The following is a 19,472-nucleotide window of genomic DNA, read 5'->3' as shown; positions in this document are numbered from 1 at the left end:
GCACACCCACCCTTTGTTGCAAATCCGACCTTGGGTCCTCGCCGGGCTATATCACTTGGATATCTTCTGACCTTGACAACTACCAGGTCACAACCATGGTCCTACGTCGGCCATTGCAACCCATCATACACCGCATTACCGTGGGGAATTAGAAGGGGATCCCCACCCTCCGGTTGGTCTCGCAAGACACAACTGCTACGGTAAGCGCATCCGTTGATGTACAAGAGGTGGAAGTACAATTGACTACTCCGTCCCACTCCAGGTCTTATGGTTAACACGAGTTTTACGGCACAAGAATCACTGGACGACATTTGTTGTTTAATCCTAGATGGATATAAACCCATTGCAATGGAACCTCCACCATATCAACACATTCCATGGTTCCATTGCCAACCACATAGTCATATTCATAGTTATGAAAATAGTAATTTCTTTTCATGCAAGAGTGGTAAGTATAGTACTTTGCAAGTAATTTGGTAAAAATACTCAAGTGAAATGAGCAAGCGATGAACTTGCCCGAAGACTGCAAAGTGTTGCAGTTCGATGGTGTGGACTGACCCTTGTCCTCTGTTGCTGAAAGATAGAATCATTGTCCGATAAGGGCAATGGTTAAAGAAGCAATTATGCATGCTTTCAGTTTTTAGGGTTTTGTTCCCCCCTTCCTGGTGTTTATCACTTTATGTCAGAGGTGATTACTAAGAACAATTTTAAGATGACTCCTTAAGAGTAAATTACTACCTTGGAATATTGCCAAGGTGTTTTTAAGTCCAAAAGGATTTATGGACTTATTTTATCATTAAAAATATAAAGTGTGATTTTTAATGATTTAAATATTCATTTCTTGCATTTAATTATGAATCAATTTTTAATTGTCTCAAAAATTCTATGTCATATTTTATTTGGATAGAGAATAAAATTTTAAGTGGTTTGCATATTTTTCTCTATTTTTTTAGAGTTTTTTTATTTTATAAAATTCTGTGAAAGATTTAGTTAAATGGTCATTTTGAAATACCCAAAATGCCCTTGGGCCCTACCTGTTAGGTGGCCCATGCTGGTTAGGTTGGACCAGCCCGTTGGGCTCGGTCCAACCGACCCAATCGCGCCCGTAGACGTCGTTTCGTCCTAACCCTACTCTCCCCCCGACGCTCTGGCGATCTGCGGTCGCTGCCGCCGTCGCCGATTTATCTCGGCCGCCTCCGGCCATCTCCGGCGATGAGATGGGTCGCGGATGAACCACCGCTTGACGGTGCACCTATCGGTCCGCGTCGATCTGGAATTCGTCGTCACCACCGCTCGCCCCAACTCCTCTGCAACACGGCCGCAAGGATCCGTGGCGATGCGCCGCCCGCCGGCGCTCCTGGTGATGTGGCGTCGCCATGAGCCCTGCCGTGGTGGTGCTGGGCACTGCGGCGTTGGCGTGGCCTGGCCTGGCTTGGCCTGGCGCTGCCGTTCCCCTGGCGTGTGCCGCCGTGGCCGCCATGGCCGCGTTCGTCGGCCCGCTTCACCTGTAAGTGCTCCATCGCCTCCCCTTTCTCTCTCAGCTCTTCTCCTCCTTCTTCTAGCTTGAGCTGCGGCTGCTCCTCCTCATGGAGAAGCCATGCCGTGCTGCTCCTAGTGCTCTACTGGCCACTACTGCCGTGCTTGCTAGGGTTGTGTGTATGTTGCTGGCTCTCTGCTACTGCCATGGTTGCTAGCTACTGTCTGTGCTCTATTTGTTCTATCCTATACCATGTTGTGGTTCTTGTCCCTCTGTATTATGCATGTGTGCTTGCCCTCTGTGCTGATGTGACTCATGAGCACTTGCTCATGAGCATTCTGTGATGCTCCTGCCATGTTAGGTTGTTCCTGAGCTTTCTACTAGTGCTAGACTATCATGTGTATTCATTTCTTGGCCCCTAGCTTGATTAGAGTAGGTAATCCGTGCATTTTAGCAAGAACCAGTGCCTCTGTGTGATGCTCTTTGAGTTGTAATTCATGGGAATGCTCTATTGAGCATGATTGTTGGCTAGACAGCTCCATCTCTTGTTAGTGTGCTTCTGCATACAATTATAATGCATCTATTTGATTATCTGTGATACATTGGTTGATTAACTATGGCTTTGGATGATCCTGTGATCACTAGGGCCTCCTATTGGTTTAAATGTATGCATGGATTCAATTTATATGCTGTTGTTGCTTGTGGATTTAGCTTTTCACCAAGTACTGATGGTTGCTTTTGCTGGTGAATCCATTACTGTTGCTCTTCCAGGATTTGTGTGTTGCTCAAGCTTATGCTGGTGCATGCTTGTGCTTGCTCAAGCCTCTGCTGTTGCTTGCAGTGATCCCTTGGATCATATGCAAGACATGGTGCATGGTTTGCTTAACTGTTTCATTTATCTGTGTAGTTCTGATTTATTGAATGGATAAATGATGTGAACTGCTTAGCAGTGATGATTTTATGGATTGATTTAATGGGGCTAGAGGGATGCCAACCACTGGTTGGGTACCCTAGCTCATGCTGAACCCTATTGGGTGATGATGTGCTTCTTCAGTAGGCTTTTCTTTGTGGCTAGGTAGCTGCTGTGACCCTAGCAGACTTGGTCTGCTGGAAATGGTTGCTCCTACCTCTAGTGGATATTTCTATGCAATATTCCTGGTAGTCTTCCATGAGCTGCTAGGATATTTGATGTTGAGATAATACTGGACAGATAAATGTCCAATAATCTGATGGCTTAACTAGCTGTAGGTGCTTGGTGAATATGGATGGTTAGATAGGATAAATCCATGATGGATTCCTTTGGTTATGTTACTATGTTGGCAGAACCATTGTTCCCTTGGTGATTTCCTTCTAGCTAGGTCACTTGTTTGCTAGCACCAAATGGCTTGATAGCCAAGTGATGATACAAGCTGGGTGTTCTACCCTTCTTTGCTTCTGTGATGCATGCGTATGCTTATTGATGAGCAAAACATGTGTTTGCTCATGATCAATTGTGTATACCTCACTCCAGCTCCTAGATTAGTTGCTGATGTAGAGGATTTGCTTCTGGTTGGTGTGTAAAGCTTGCCCTTCTCCTCCTGCTAGCTTGAGATGATTCCCTTGTGGCTTGCTCAACAGCACAATTCCTGTTGGAACTGTTCTGGATGATCTGATGGTTCTGGATGGATTGGAGGGCTTTGGTGTTCTTCCTGTTCTAGTGTTCTTGCTGTTCTTACCCTTGGAGACTCTGCCGATGAGTGTCTAGGGTTTGCTTGTGAAAAACTTATGTACTGCCTCTCTCCTTGCTCTACTACTCGACAACAAGGCATGTCCTGGTGCTTCAACCCTGGCTGTGTGTGTGTGGAGAGCATGCAGCTAGTCTTGTGAGCTGTTGTGCATGCTCCAAGGTTGGGACTTGGTTTCTATCCTCGTTCCTTCGGCAGAGTTGATATTATCCATCCAAAACTCATTTTAATTGACTAACTTGCCAAGTGGCTTTGCCACTTGGCTTAACCTTGCTTTCTGTTTATTCACTTTGATTGCAGGGATGATTTGGATGATCCAAGTGAAGATCATTCAAGTGTTAATCAAGCAAATCATGAAGATTTACTTGTCTAGTTTAGGGTTCTGTTAATACTTTTATTTTCCTTTTTCATTTATTCAATTCTGTAATGTGTTGTAATATTATAATTCAATTTGGATATTGTAAATGACTTTGTATTATCTGTGTTAATCAATAAAGCTCAAGGTTTTCTCTAATGAGCTTTAATTATATATTCTATTGTTTTATATTCTTATTTATTCAATTGTTTATTGAATTATCCATATTTGAATTATAATATTCTTGATTAAGGTTTGAATTCATATCATGTTAGAATTCAATCATACAACTTAAGTTGAGAAGGACTTTGTTCCCCTCTCTTCTCGAAAACCCTAATTGAGTTTAGTTAGGTCCAAGTTTATCGCACTCTCGAAACCCTAATCCTATATGGTGTCGAGAGAGAAACTTGTCCCCCTTTGATGCAGTTTTTCTATAAAAGCGCGAAATTTCCCCAGATTTTACGATGCAATGCACATCCCTTCCTAAATTCTACCCCTCGATCGTGTCTAAACCTGGGATATTACATTTCATATGGCACTTTTCATGTGCACTTGAACAATGACTAAATGAATGAACAGGCAGCAAACACCAACAACTTTTATATATAGTATAATTATATTGCAGGCTCCCTAAAAAACAAAATTTAGGCGTACTAACCACGTCCAGCTGCAAAAAAAAACCCATGTCCAGCTGCACATTCGTTGTCTGGCGCCTCCTGCCCGTTCCTACTACATAGGGTGGTTGTGGTGGCATTGGACCCAACACGAAGTGATGCGGCGAGTGTCAGGGTCCTCGCGCCAGCCACGGAGGGGTTTGGCTGCGCGTTTAACCTGTCACCTAATTCTGGTCAAGCAACATAAATGCAGGCGCAGCTTTTCCTACGCCCGTGCAGCGAAGCGTCTCGTCGTGCATGATCATGTTACCATGTGCGCCGATGTTAGTGTGTCACCATCTCCGCCCGTCTCTTCGCCTACCTTCGCCATATAAAAGGAGTCCCCATCCACTCGTCGCATACACACCATTCGCGTCGTTCTCTCTCTCTCTCGGCGTCCCCTCGTAGAGCAACAATGTCGAGCGGCCGCCGGAACATCCTCACCACAAACAGTTTAAGACGCGGCAGCCTCACGGTCGTGAGGAATGGGAGTTGTATGAGGCGCACTATCCGGTGGCGCCGGACATGCGCCTGCCCAGCAACGGTGGGTGGAAGATGGTCGTTAACGGCATCGCCTTCCCTTCGGCACCCACGCTGGAACGGGCCACTGGTTCCACGAGATCCGGGCCGCCGCCTTCAGCCAGAGGAGCGTGTCGATCCCACCTAGGAGGCCATGGACAACCATGCGTGGTGGGTCGCTTCTTCGGCACACTTCGGAACGAAGAACTGCATAGTCTCGATGGCCTCATGCAGGGGCCATCATCAACTATTCGTTTCTGACTCTCTCTCATTTAAGTTTTTGGTTCCCACGTTGATTTTAATTTCGGTGTTAGCTTGACTGTTAGTATTTGAAACAAGATCATTGAAAGAGCATTTGGTGTTATGAAGATGCTTTCTATACCATTTTACTCCGAACAGAGACGCAAACGAAGATCATCACCGCGTGCATGTGTTTGCATAACTTCAATCGTGATAGTAAGCTATATGATGGCTATTTCGATGAGATTGATGGAGGCTCATATATTTTTGTTGCCTACTTGACAATACCCTAGCGGTATCCTCACAGAAGGGGGAAGAACATGGGGCCAAAGGGCGGAAAGCCATCGGGACAGGTGTATGCTAGTTACCCAGCTTCGGATCACGCTGCATAGAGGCATGACCTACTGCTACTTGTCTGGAATTATGTGGACGCTTTCACGTTATTACAATGAGTTGTGGTTGTGCCTCTAGGGCTACTTTGGAACAATGAAAAACTCGAGAATGACAAAATAGAAATGGCGAGAGCCTATGATCAAATACAAGCATTTGCTCATAGCCTCGGGGGCTACTCCCATCGGGAGCGCTGTTCGCGCACCCGATAGATATGAAAACTGCGAGAAGGAAGGAAAATATAGCAACGTAAGGTGTTGAGCCTACACCCAAGCACAAGTCCTTGGCTGTAAGCCTCGGGGGCTACTCCCATCGGGAACGCTGTTCGCGTGCCCGATGAAATTATAAAAAAGACAGAAAAAAAAAGTGAGCATATTTCGAGTTATATAAATAACTCTACATATACTCCCATCGGGAGAGCAATATAAGTCATCCGTTGACTCAATAAAATGTGTTATTCCAACAGCCGAAAAAGCACTCGACAATATATTTTCAGAGCGCCAAAGTTGCGATCAATCTCTGAATGCCGCAAAACTTTGCGAAGGTAAGACCCCAGATCCGTTCTGAGTGGCGTGGCGCCGTCTCTGACGTCGGTTTTCTACTTTTTTCCGTATCAACAGATACGAAGAAAAATCCTAACGGACGCGTTAGGTACCCGATAAAATATGACTGGGACTTGACAGAATGGTAAGACCTTAAGCGGCACCTGTCGAAGTTTACACCAGTATCCCGAGATCATGTCCAGGGACGTGATCTTGAAGTAGGTTTTTGCGGATTGCCACTAGAGCAGTTAACTAGTACCTGATCCGTCAGATGAACTAGCCCCAACTACCATTATCCCTGTACAATATATAAATTCGTATCCAAAGGTATGTGGTAAAGTTCAGAACTATTGAACGAATATAAAGTTGGAGATTTTCCCTGACTCTGCGATTCAAGCAAAATCTCGGGGGCTACTGACATAGGCATCCCCAATGGGCCTGCCGAAGATGGTACCGGGGTTTACTGAAGGCCCACGACCCGAAGGATAAGAAGAGTCGGAAGCCCAGTTTACTATTAAGGAAAGCTAGAGTTGTATTAGGAGACAATACTTGTAATCTTGCAGGATGAGTTGGAAACCCTCCCGGACTCTGTAACTTGTGTATCACGAATCCCTCGGCTCTGCCTCCTATATAAGGGGGAGTCGAGGGACAAAGAAAGCATCGATTCATTGTCTCACAAACCCTAGTTTTCATATCGTCGAGAATTTTTCGGCTGAAACCTTCGAGATCTACTTGTCCTCTACTTCCGACTAAAACCCTAGTCTACAACCCGTAGGCATTGACAAGTTAATCCCTTGTCAACGGTTTCTACGGAGAGTCCTACCCGGAATACAATGCCTAACTAAGGAATATTACATTGCCGTGCACGTCAAGGATTCACCTATACCTAACTTGTTGTACCAGATTTGGCTTCCTTCATGGGCCTTCCCGAATCTGACTTGCGCAGGTCGGGCTGGATCTGGCTCCTTGTTCCTGGGTTGGACATCTTCCATCTTCAAATAACAGCAACTGGGCCGCCCGGTGGGCCGTATGCCACCACCACCATCTGTGGGCCACCCGGGCTTGCCGGAGCTAGGCATTGTTGAAGGTACAACTATGAAGTATACCCACAACACTCACATGCCGAATCCAACCGAAGCTACCGGAAAAGAAAAGATGGAGCAGAAGGTGGAGGAAGCCACCAAGAGGTCCAAGGCACGAACCTTCGAGGGCGAGGTGAAGGGACAATGGTGGCCCTGCACCACGAGAGAGGAAGAGCTGTGGAACATGGAATTGGAAGGATTCCTCGATCCTGGAACTTGGCCAGTGGTTCCGCATGCTCCTTGCCCCGCGCCCGAAGTTGGAGAATGGGTGTTGGCGAAGGCGTTGGTGGAGCCAGGCTTCTCGCTTCCGCCGAGTGATTTTTTTTCCTGAGAAATCCTCAAGACGTATCAGCTCCAGCCTCACAACATCTCACCCAACAGCATCCTCGCCATCTCCAACCACGTGACTCTATGCGGAGGTCACCTCCGGGTAAAACCGGATTTGACTTTATTTCAATTTTATTTCTCTGTCAAGAAGGAGATCGTGCCCAAAGCCAATGTGCTTGCCAACTGCGGCAACGTAACCTTCAAGCTCTGGCGCAACCGTATCTACCCTAATGATCTTGCATTAGACAAGATAAACTTATTCTCAATGGCTTAGCTTCTTATATTTCTAAAGCATGATCGTGCATTAGACATGATCAACTTATTCTCAATGGCGTATACTCCCAGTTCTTAGGGTATATGATCATTACCCAATTTAGAATGATCAAGGTATTGGCCTCCTATTGGTTTACTAATGAATCATGGTTTTCCCCTCCAAGATCAAGTATTGATCAATATAGTTAGAGTGTAACACTTTAGCTTGAGCTCTCTTAGGTAGGTAGGATTACTCTAGGATTTATGATGTACTCGCCAAATCTCTTTAGGTATATAGGTTAAGGCTCCACTGGGTTAGCTTAGTTGAATTAGTCTCTTCTTTACTTCACCAACTGAAGGATATAGTCTTATTCCATTTAATACTAGATTATCTCAGCACTCCAAGGTAAGATATATTATATATTAATGATTTAGTTTAAGAGTTGTCCCTGTTTCTATGATATGTATAGCTAAGGTTGGTATTAATGGTTTCTCTCACTTGGAATTGCCTTGGATAATAGCCTAAGGTTATGCTCCAGAGAAAATGATGGTTTCATCAAGATCTATGGTTGGTAACAACGGATTCTCTCTCTAGAAAATGTCTTAAATAATACCCTAGGGTTCTTCTTAAAAGATGATGATGTGAGCATCTGCATATATGAATAGTCATTCTCTGAGGTTTGATGAAGACATATTTGGATATAGAAGATTGAAATGGTTAAGGTTTGACAAATAACTTCTGTAATATCCTTGACATGAGTTCAAGAATTGAGTTTAAGATATACCATGAGGATCATGGTAGAAATATGATTTAGTAAAAGGGACATAAAAAAGATAAGTAAAGAATAGGTTCTCCATTCTTTCTGTTGTTTGATTTTTTGTTGAATAAACATCCATGTATTGAGCTAGAGATCCTGCGGTTTTTTTAAGAGTTTTTCAGGTTGAGCTATAGTTGAGCCACGTCGTCGGTTCGCCGGAACAACTTGTTCCGGACGACAGCAACCTATAAATGTGTCGGCTTGTCTTCCCCACACCCACACGCTCGACTCCTCCTTCCCGTTATCTCCGTCCTGTGGCCATGGCCGCTCCACCCCACCACCCCTTCCTCCACCACCTCAAGCCCTAACCCCTCCGCCCCCACACGCGCGCCTCCCTCCATTCCACCACCCATGGCGGCCATCACCACCACCACCGCGCCCTCCTCCTTCCGCATCTCCTCCTCACCACCACCAACAACCTCTACCCCCCGTACCAACCTCACCTTCCACGCGCGCAACCGCTGCCACTCCAGGCTCGCCTGCCGTGCCACCGATGTGTCCGGGGCCGAGCCCTCCGCGCCGCCCGAGACCGGAGGCGGCCGCACCTGGGTACCGGTCGTGCCGCTCGCGGCGCTCCCGCGGGGGGAGCGCCGGGTGATCGTGCAGGACGGGGACGAGATCCTGCTTCTCTGGTACAAAGATGAAGTCTTTGCCATCGAGAACCGCTCCCCGGCCGAGGGCGCATACTCGGAGGGCCTCCTCAACGCCAAGCTCACGCAGGTAATTAAACTGCTCGGCAAAATGCCTGCATGTGGTCTTGCTAGTGACTCTCTACCTGAGCGAAGTTACTGGCCTCACCTGCTTCTTTGGCCGCTTAACTTCACGCAGTGCAGCTGCTCAAAGTGATCAAAGGAATTGTAGCATAACCATATATATTATACATTCACTACAAAATTTCATTCAGTTTCATAGGCCCTGCACTATCGAGATGGGTTAAGCTCAGCGAACTCTACATGTCTTTCTTTTGCTCCTTCTTTTTCACTATTACTAAGTTCTGTGTATCTGGGTACAGTGCCAAATTTTGTTACCACGCACGTAGCTCAGGCCTGTTTCTATTTGGATAGCTTGTTCAGCAATATAGTATGTTTTCTTTGTGCTAAAATTTTCTAAAATGTATTCACATCATGCGCTTCTATCAACTTTTGGCCCTTCTGTTCGTACTAAAATGCAAATTTAGACCTGCCCAGGACTTTGGTGTCAGCTGGGATAAGATCATGTCAGGTTTTTAAAGTCGCAAGTGTGAAGTGACGGCGCTAGCACTTGAGAGTTGTGATGTCAATGTGTCTAATGTCTCAAATGTCAATGCGCTTCTATCAACTTGAGGTTTTTTTTTTTCCTTATTACACCATATTACATCTTCTATTTATTATTTTCCTCCTGTTCTTTTTTTCTTTCTTTTGACACTACAAATCTGTAATACTATGAGCCTTTTGTTGACCATATGCTCTGACTGTAAACTCTATTGCTTGCTTCAGTATGATAATTCCAGTTCGTATCTCCAAGATGCAACCTTATGCTTATTTTTTGTTTCAGGACGGTTGCATCATGTGCCCATCAACAGATAGTACATTTGATCTTCGCACTGGGGAAATAAAAGAATGGTACCCCAAAAACCCTGTTTTAAGGGCTCTAACACCTGTTCTGCGAAAACTATTCATCTACCCTGCGAAAACCGATGGAGAAAATATATACATCAGCATTAGGGGAGCTGGTGCCTCTGTTGGATCAGCTGAGATTTTGTTCAGTGGGAAAGCTCAACCTGGCAGTACAGCATCTGATGTTAACATCGAAGAGGTCTCATTTTCCCTTTCTCCATTACTTTCTCTCTGAAGCTTACTATTATACCTATACATTGCTTTTATCTTTCATGTGATGATCTCTGCATTGCTAATTTACTTTGCTCCACTCCGTTATTAGCAAAAAGGGAATTTACATGACTGCTTACACTTTGCAGCCAGAATATAACATGTTTGTTTTGCATTTTCAGGTGAGAATGGTAGTTGATGAAGGTGTTGGAGGTTTTGGTTTCACCCCTTACAATGAACTTATCAACGGAAGAGCTGCCATAATTGGCTTTCTATTGCTGATAGATTTTGAACTTTTAACTGGTAAAGGCCTTCTCAGGGGAACTGGTTTGTTGGACTTCATCTATGCAATTTCAAGAGCTTTCAGCTGATTGAGATGCTTTTTATTTTGTGTGGAAATGTTATTAAGGTAAATGACTACTCTTGTAAGTGTAGATTTTGTTTACGTACAATTGAGTACACGAGCAGTTGTAATTGAACATTATGTTTACACACAAAGTAAGGAATACAAGATATGCTTCCCCTCTGTATTTGACAGTTTTCTACTAATCTTGGGTGTCTGATATATCCCATAACAGTGAACTGAAATGGGTGCAGATGTAATGTTCATTCAACCTGTAACATGTAAGCAAGCAAAAAGGCCACATGGACATCTCTCATAATCACTAATAAACTTACTTTTCCATGACCTGATTGTAGTTCATGCGAGTCAGATCATGTGAACTAGATAATTGATGTCAAGAAAACAGGAAAATAGATAGTAATTTAGTATGTAGGACATGGAAAATAGGAAAGCAGATGGTACCAGGAAGGTTTCTCCTTTTGTTTCCTTTTCTAATATCTGACCACATTGAGGCTTTTGAAACACAGAAATTTTGGGGGAGAAACTATCATACTTTATAATTATTATTTTGTAGACACAGTTCTTTCTTTGATTTGCGTATCTCTTGAAGCTCGTGGTACTGAAGGTTGCCTGAATTTAATCCTTCAGATCTCACCATTTCTAAAGATAGGTCATTTCTGCACCTTGTTCACTATAGTTCGATAAGAATCATAAAATTGAGACAAATTAATTCCATTGAGATCATTTGAGCTGATAACCATGATGACTAAACCACACAAGTGACATCCCAGTGTTCTGTTTTTCTTGCTCAAATTGTGCCATGTTGCTGCCCTGTAATCAGAGCTCTTTGTTTCCAGTTTTGGCTTAATAACTTTATTCCTTTATCCTAATTTGGATCTTAGATGAGATAGTTGGATGCGCAGATTTTTAATCTTGGGTCCTTTTCTCGCTTTGTACTCCCTGCTTCTCAGATATCTGTTCTATTAATGCATTATGAGCGCTCCTCTAACTCTCAATGCCATCCTCATCATGTTAAACAAGTTTTGCTCCGTTTGTAGTCCTGGTGTAATTTCCGAAGTATGCTTGGCTAAAGAATTATGTTTTACACTTCAAAGAATCAAATACTTTTCCTAAATCTACATATGGAGTACTGTGTGCACTTGCGTAATTCTGTTACAAAAATATGCCCATGTGCATGTATCTATATATTTTAAACTTCACCCCTAGTCAGTTTTTTGACGATCAAACCATAGTCACCCCCTTGTCAGTTTTACCACACAGTTGCACATAAATGAACATATCTTTTCACGGAAATTTAATGTGCACATATTTTTCATCAATGTATATCTAAGAGGTTGTCAGAAATTTTCAGATGTTGTAAGTGTGAACTTGTAATTTGAAGGGAACAAAACTCCAGGGAACACATGTCCAGATAACACAGCTCTGGGAGCATGAAACCCATGCCCAGATCCTGGTTCGTTAAACTTAAAAGTTAAAGCTTCAAGATGAAATATCATTAGCTGTTGGATACTGAAAAGGTCATTAAGTTAAATTGGCATCAACGTCACTGAATCAGCCAAACAGCAAGTCTACACATTGTTCATCTAGGGTGCTGCTCCATATATGAGCCGTTGATGCTCTAAATCAATCATGTCTGCATTCACCTTGCAGCCAACTGAAATTCAGCCTTCCTAAGGCGTGAGTTGCACCTGCTTAGGCGTAAAATCCATTAATAAAACAGATGCACTTATCTTTGTTCAATGATTTTTCTCTAATGTATCTTTACGAAAAGGAAGTATGTTTTCATCCTAGCTTGTGATTTGATAAATTCCCATACTCTTCGAATTGATCATGCTCAGGCAGACCTAACAATCTTTGAAATTTGGCGCCATGAATTCTCATTCGTTTCATGGACTCTGCCACTCTGGATCATACTGAGTAGATGAGATTATGAAAAATAAAAGACTCGAATCCTTTGAAGGGCATGGGCCAACTGACAGTCTAGAACCATTCGAGCTTCAGACTGCCCGTCGTTCGTGTAGCACAGCTGCCCCTATTACTACCAGATCTTATCTGATCATTATGATGTTCATGTGCATCCACGGTCTGAATTTTGTCCTTTGTGTCCATACTAATAACATTTCTTTAATGTTGGAGTGAATAAGAAAGTATTACTGCGTCTGTAATACACCATTACGTGTATTCTCTTCTCAAACCAGTAAGTCTGGTTTTCATTGAAAGCTCATTTCTTGCTTTACAGTATCCATGTAAAGCTTCTTCAAGTGCCGGACTATTTTAATTTTCAGTAAAAATGAACGTACAACCGTACGATTAACATCAAGGAGTATTTCTGTATGCATCATCGTCAATGTTGCGTGAGGAAATGTCAGTGTACAGTTAAGTAATGCTAGGATATTCTTTTTTTTATGATTCTGCACCATTAGGAGTAGAAAGGATGCAGAAAAGAAACTATCTCTGCAAAATCAGACACAACCTCCTCTTTCTTCGTTATTGTCACATTGGCAGTTAGAATCAGTTTGAGGTCTACTAAGGGATAAAGGACACATGGCCATGCCCACGAAGGTAATGTTAGGCAGCACATGCTCCAGGTCAACCAAAATCTCGCACCGAATCAGACAACTGGACAGAAAGCTCTGCACTGAGAATACATTACCCTGGAATTATTTGGGGACGTGCTTCAACTAGAGCTCATCTTTGTGTCCCCTAAGTCCCTGTCAATCAGTCAAGTTAAGTGGTGCAGAATGTATTGGCCTATTGGGGGCTTTGTTATCCATCATCTCCTATGCAGGAGTTCAGAAGGTTCCTGCAGGACACAATTATTCAGTTCCCGTCTGATACCTTGGAGGTACCAAAAATATCTATACAATTTTTCTCGAAGAAATAGTTAGCTTTTGAATTCAGAATAGTATATGCTAATATTGTCCTGTGTACGGTGGTGCATTAGTGTTGACAATCATCAAGCATGCACCTGTATCTATGTTGAGTAGGGAAATTGTGAGAAGATACAAGGTATGTAGACACAAAGTGCAGATGTATACGATGATTATTAGAAACCTCAGCTACCCAGCTGCAGGTGGTGCATGCACGCACGCACGCATAGTTAGCTACTGAAATGGAACACCAAATCTAAGCTGGCTCTTTGGCCCCATCACATTGACACACTCCTCCTTCATTAGCCTTCAACACGACCAGTAAGCAGTGAAGAGCTCGCAGCATTCACTAACCTGGGCCTGCTTCTGATACGGCCTGGCCATCTGCCCCAGCACCTCAGCGGCTATTGCCATGCCGCTGCTACAAATGTGCCGTACGCCCTTGTCGTGCCCACCTGTATTTTCAGTAGATTACCATGAATCATTGCTGCTAGTTCTTCTTTATGATGACCGGTGCTAGATATTTTGAAGAAATAGCAAGTACAGTGTAGACGCGCATGCACTCGATTGCACAGGATTTTGAATTGTGAAAATCCTAAAGTCAAGTTTCAGGATATGCCATTCCATATGCTTAGAAACAAAGTGAAAGCATCTAATTCTAGAATCTAATACAACAACTAGTACAACCTGAAAAAGAGCACATCATCTGATAAAGCTGTTATCTAGAGATAATTTAGAATGTTTAAACGGCATCAACAAACACGATGCTGAAGAGCAAGCTCCTGCCTATGGATACTGATGCACCACCATGGCACCATTAGCGGGGGTGGAAAAAAGAAGCCGCCTGATAATCCACGGTTCAACCCCTGCCAGGGTGGGTTAAATTAAGCATTGACGACTCCTTCAAAACTGAAGATGAAACGGGAGGTTCTGGTATGATTTACATGATGAACATGGAACAATCATCTCCTCGGCTTGCCGTTTTATGCCGAGCTGTGAAGATGCCCTTGAAGAAGAACTGAAAGCTTGTTTGGAGGGCCTTCATCTTGCTACTTCCTAAGTCAGGTTCCCATCATTATCGACACGGACTATATAGTCCGTTAGTCTCAGCTGTTCTTGCTAAAGACCAGGATAGATCCTCGTACTTACATTTTATTTTAGAGATTAAAGCCTTGGCATGTCAAGATAGTGTCTGCAAATTTGTGAAAGTAGATTGTGGGTAGGTTAGGATAAGTCACTATTTCACAAATTTTGCGAGATAAGAGCATAGTACTGGTGTTAGCCAGTGTTTGGCTTGGTTCAGGTCCTGTTATCGCCAAGAGATGAAACCAGAGGCGTATGTAACCATTGCTGCTTAATATGACCTATTTTTACCCGAAAAAAAGAAGAGTGAAGACGATGGATGTATTTCCTACGACTGATGAGCGAGCCATTCCTTCCTCAAACAGACATACACACACCCGCAAAACAATAGACATACACACACGTGAGTCTGGAATTTTCACACACCATATAAGAGGAGGGCTTATATGAGAACTGTCAAGATGAAAAGGAAAATGTTACTACTAGTAGCAGAGTAGCCGGCCGGCCGGATCTGGTTTGGCTTTGGCCGCAGCGTCCGAGGAGCCCACGCCGGCGGTGGGGTGGTGTACGGACGTAGTCCGTTACTCCGTTCTACGGTCAAACAGTGTGCAGGCACATGTCGTTTCCTTCTGCTTTTGCCTTTCTTCCTCCCGCGGCTCGCCATGCTGCTATAGACCTGCGGTGCTCCCACACACTACCTTGGAGTCATTGACAGTCCAATACTTGGATTTTACACCTCCAAGGCTCCAACACCCTCTCTAGTAGTCTAGTTGGAGTCCTTTACCATTTTTTTCCTTTTGAACAAGGGATGAAGCTGCATTTTCGGCGCTGGAATTACATTATACACAAAGGTTCCAAAGTAGATGAAAATTATAGGAAAGATCTTGGATTTTACAACAACGACACTAAATAGAAAATGGAAAGCGCAATTGGTTCATTCGGCAATGTAAGATGATACAAATTACATAACATCCTCGCCGCCACTTGGGGCAACACAATTGTGTGTTGTTCAGTAAGAGTTGAAGATCCTCCTTTTCGGCCTCAATCCAGGAGGAAGAGCAGCTGGCGTCGCACGGCCTCAACTTAGGAAATTCTTCTATGAACATCGTTTGATTGCTAGGATTAGAATCGTTGGGATTTTCTAACTAAAGATTGCACTGGACTATGTTTTGGAGGAAAATTTTCATTCACTCAAACTTATGTACAACCCATCTGTCTTTCATGTGATGGCAGGCAGTGTTTGAAGCAATTTCCTGTAGGCTCCTAATCTGTATGATTTGCTGGACATGACACTCTAATCATGCATTTTTTCACTCTTGATAATCCTTCGAATCAAAGAGACCCTAAAGGATTGTCCGTATTCCATGCTTATCATCACAAACAAATGTAAATCTTCATGAGGTTGGATCTAAAGGAAAGTTTTCTATGGAATTTCATACCATAAGAAGAATTTATATCATTTGAAATTTTGCAGAGCAAATAAACTCTATAGGAAAAATTCTAAGGAAAGGAATCCTCCAAAATTTATATGGAACTACTTTGAGGGATTCTTTGATTTAAAGGATTTTAATAGAAACTATGGTTGACTGGAATCCTTAGGAATGTGTCATATGTTAGTTGTTAGGTCATAGGGTTGGATCCTATATGATATTTTCCTAAGGATTCTCCTTTGTATTATATTTTGGTCTTATTCGGTTCACATGATTCTAAAAAAACAAGAATAATAAAAACACTGGATTAGAATAGGAATGTATGTGCAAAAAGGTAAACTTAGGTGTTTGGATCATATACAACACATGGATACTAATATATACTATATGGTCAAATGAAAGTCAAAATACATGTATAATTAGGATGATATTATGTCCTGAAGGCCTTGTTCTCATTCTTCACATGTATGATTTGGGAAAGAGGTCCAAGTGAGTTGTAAAATTTATGTATTTTTACTTCAAAATAAATGAATATTAATGGATGTTTTCCTTAGTTTGTTCCCTTTCTCCATTCTTGTAAACCAAACTGATGAACAATGACACCAAAAAAATCCTATTGTTACGACATTCCTCCTTTTTTCCCCCTTTGAACCACTTCATAGGAATATTCGCAATCAAACAAACCAAAATCATGTAGCATTCGGATGGACATTGTTCAATCCTGTTTTTTTATTTGCCCTTTTTAGAATCCGGTGAATTAAAGTGGACCCAAGTACCCAACCAAAGATGCCCTTACGGTTTTTGCTCACTCTGTTTCATTTTCTTCCCTTACTCTTCCCAGGGCACCTAGTTGTTGGGTGTGTGATATATATCTTAAAAGCTAAAACAGAGAACTTTGTAGTGCCCTATATATATTAGTGTCTAAACTTCTCTAATTTGAATTATTGGCAGGCAACCATGCACACCAAACTGAGTTGATACAAGTGCAGATATAAAAAGATTGCTCACTTTAGCTGCAACAGTTACAAAGATAAGAAACCCACCGAAGGGTGATAGACAGATAGGCACACACATATTCAGAGGTCCATTGCAAAACACAAAATGAAATCAGAACATTACTAACCTCCAAAACCACTGCACTCTCGAGGAAGCTCCCCCTCCACAAAAGCAAACCAACATCTCTTAATCCTGCTGCCGGTGGATAATGCACCATCACAATCTCCCTCCTTTTTAATATCCCAGCAGCACCCAACCCATATGGCCCAATATTTTTACAAGGAAAATCAGGCAAGGGACACGTATTAGCCTCTCCAGCTGTCTCCACCCAGCTCAAACATCATCACCTCCCTTGTCCTCCTCCCGCTCCCATGCATGCACCCATGCAATTCAACACACCTCTCTTCGATCTCCTCCTCTCTCTCATCTTCACTGCTGCACACCTCACCATCTCTGCCTCTCTCACTCTACCCTTCCATCCCTATATATACACGCACGCACGCCACCAAATCCCAACACCAACTCGACCGAGCTCACACTCTGCGACATTGCAGCAGCAAAAGAACTTGCGCAGGAGCATCACTAGCTAGCTAGGTAGCTTTGTTGATCATTGCTGCGATGGAGACCTTGCTGGACAATGCCGCCACTGCCGAGCAGGACCGGGAGCAGTACCGTGGGGTGAGGAAGAGGAAGTGGGGCAAGTGGGTGTCGGAGATCAGGGAGCCCGGCAAGAAGACGCGCATCTGGCTGGGCAGCTTCGAGACGCCGGAGATGGCCGCTGTGGCGCACGACGTGGCCTCTCTCCGGCTGCGCGGGCGAGAGGCCAGGCTCAACTTCCCGGACATCGCCCATCTCTTCCGCAGGCCGGCCACCGCCGAGCCCGACGACGTCCGGGCGGCGGCGCTGGAGGCCGCGGCTCAGGTGCGGTTCAGGCCCGACCTCCTGCTGCAGACCGGCGGCTGTGGCAGCGGCGGCAGCTGCTCCCCGGACTTGCTCGATGACGTGGCCTGGGATGTCATGCTCGGCGCTGATGATCTGGAGGCCCAGTCGCCCAACATGTGGGCTGAGCTGGCGGAGGCCATGCTGTTGGCCCCACCTGTCTGGGAGGGCAGTGCCGTAGACAATGACGAGTGGGCCAATGGCTCGCTCTGGGACCCGTCTTGCTGGAGCTACTAATCGCACGGTCTTTGGGTTCCTAGAGGTTTAACTGGATTTTTTCCAAAAACCTAGATAAGTTAGGAATTCCAGAGGTTAATGCCCGAACAGATTTAGGAATCGGCAGCTCAAGGGAGTTCTTATGATATTTTCAAGTGCGTGGGGTAGATAGCAACGGTCCAGCACGTGCAATTCACGTGGGACACAATAAGTATTCCTGTAATTCTTTTCATTATCTCCACTTTATAAGAAATGTTGAGAATGTGGTTGAAATAAATATGCCAGAAAGGTATATTTAAGAAGGATGCCCATTTCGTTTGTTCAAGGGGCTTTTGTTACTTCCCTCGAGTTGTCATATGCATATGCCATCGTCAAGATGATTTGTAGCATTTGCCAATTTAATTGGCAATAAGAAAGAACCCCTCTTGGTATAGCCCTAAGAGCGTACTTCCGCTGCCGGAGTTCTGATGCCGGTGATGAGAGTTATATGCATAAGATACACGTGCCAACAATATTTTAGTCCCTTGTATAGTTTTGGTTTCTTTTCCTTATTTATTCATATATTAAAATAAATAAAAATACGTAGCAAAGAGTTGTTATCCCCCCCCCCCCCCCACAAAAAAATCAGATTCATTTTGTAGGTTTTCATTGTATCTCGCATGCGTGGTCTTGTATGTGTGAACGTTGCACTCTCTTTTAGAAAAATATATACTCGATATTAAAGTGAAATCATATATGCAATGGGAGATTTTTCATAAATTTAAGGATTTTAATCTATGGGATTTTCTTATAGAGACCCTTGAGATAAAAGAAAGGAATAAGACCACCAACATTCACATGATTTCCTTTCTGATGCAATGATTTATAGGATTTCTAGGAAGAAATTAAAATTAAAAATACATTTTTGTGGTCATGTAGGCCTCTCTTAAATTCTTGAGACATTTTTAAAAATATCCAAATAACAATATTTAGTTCATGTCTTTTCTATATATTATAGGGTTAAAGGAGGCATGCCACCGTCCTCATCCCTCCATCACCGGAGCCAGCCAAACCTTGTCATACAAGAGCTTGTTGTAGTAGATAGATGGGAAATCGTCGTGCTAAGACCCAAAGTCCAGTGCACCAGAGCAGCAACCATCGTCAATGATGCCAATTGCCAATCAGAGAGAGTGATCTCAAACCACACCGGCGAATGCGAAAACCGACCAATCCTAGGAGATCCACCGGACACACGACTTCACGCGCCCTTCGTCGGCACGAGAAGCACCACCGGAGCAAGGATAGCGTGGGAGGACCTTATTCTAACTCAGGACGCAGCCGCCCCCAAATAAGACATTGAAACCAAACTAAACAAAAAACTGAAACCTTCCCGACGGCGAGAGGCACGGTC

General features: G+C 43.7%; 2 protein-coding genes across 2 annotated transcripts; both read left to right on the top strand.

Annotated features, from left to right (window-relative positions):
- Positions 1-8,629: 8,629 nt before the first annotated feature.
- Positions 8,630-10,714, top strand: LOC127294021 (uncharacterized). Its single transcript, XM_051323758.2, has 3 exons — positions 8,630-9,099; positions 9,913-10,173; positions 10,367-10,714. Exons 1-3 carry the CDS (start codon positions 8,731-8,733, stop codon positions 10,553-10,555), a joined length of 819 nt encoding a protein of 272 aa, XP_051179718.1. The 5' UTR covers positions 8,630-8,730; the 3' UTR covers positions 10,556-10,714.
- A 6,611-nt stretch (positions 10,715-17,325) lies between these two features.
- LOC127348658 (ethylene-responsive transcription factor ERF021-like) lies at positions 17,326-18,384 on the top strand. Its single transcript, XM_051374605.2, has one exon. The coding sequence runs from the start codon at positions 17,546-17,548 to the stop codon at positions 18,101-18,103; it is 558 nt and encodes a 185-aa protein (XP_051230565.1). The 5' UTR covers positions 17,326-17,545; the 3' UTR covers positions 18,104-18,384.
- The last annotated feature ends 1,088 nt before the right edge of the window (positions 18,385-19,472 follow it).

The sequence above is a fragment of the Lolium perenne genome, chromosome 4, assembly GCF_019359855.2.
Source record: "Lolium perenne isolate Kyuss_39 chromosome 4, Kyuss_2.0, whole genome shotgun sequence".
Lineage (NCBI taxonomy): Eukaryota > Viridiplantae > Streptophyta > Magnoliopsida > Poales > Poaceae > Lolium > Lolium perenne.
Note: the sequence above shows the minus strand (reverse complement) of the source record. Positions and strands in the feature narration are given on the sequence as shown.

What these genes read in the sequence shown, in the direction of transcription:
- LOC127348658 (XM_051374605.2), top strand. Translation starts at nt 17,546, where the DNA reads ATGGAGACCTTGCTGGACAATGCCGCCACTGCCGAGCAGGACCGGGAG.
- LOC127294021 (XM_051323758.2), top strand. Translation starts at nt 8,731, where the DNA reads ATGGCGGCCATCACCACCACCACCGCGCCCTCCTCCTTCCGCATCTCC. An exon ending in TCAACGCCAAGCTCACGCAG is followed by an intron (nt 9,100 to 9,912) that starts GTAATTAAACTG and finishes TTTTTGTTTCAG; the next exon opens with GACGGTTGCATCATGTGCCC. An exon ending in CTGATGTTAACATCGAAGAG is followed by an intron (nt 10,174 to 10,366) that starts GTCTCATTTTCC and finishes TTGCATTTTCAG; the next exon opens with GTGAGAATGGTAGTTGATGA.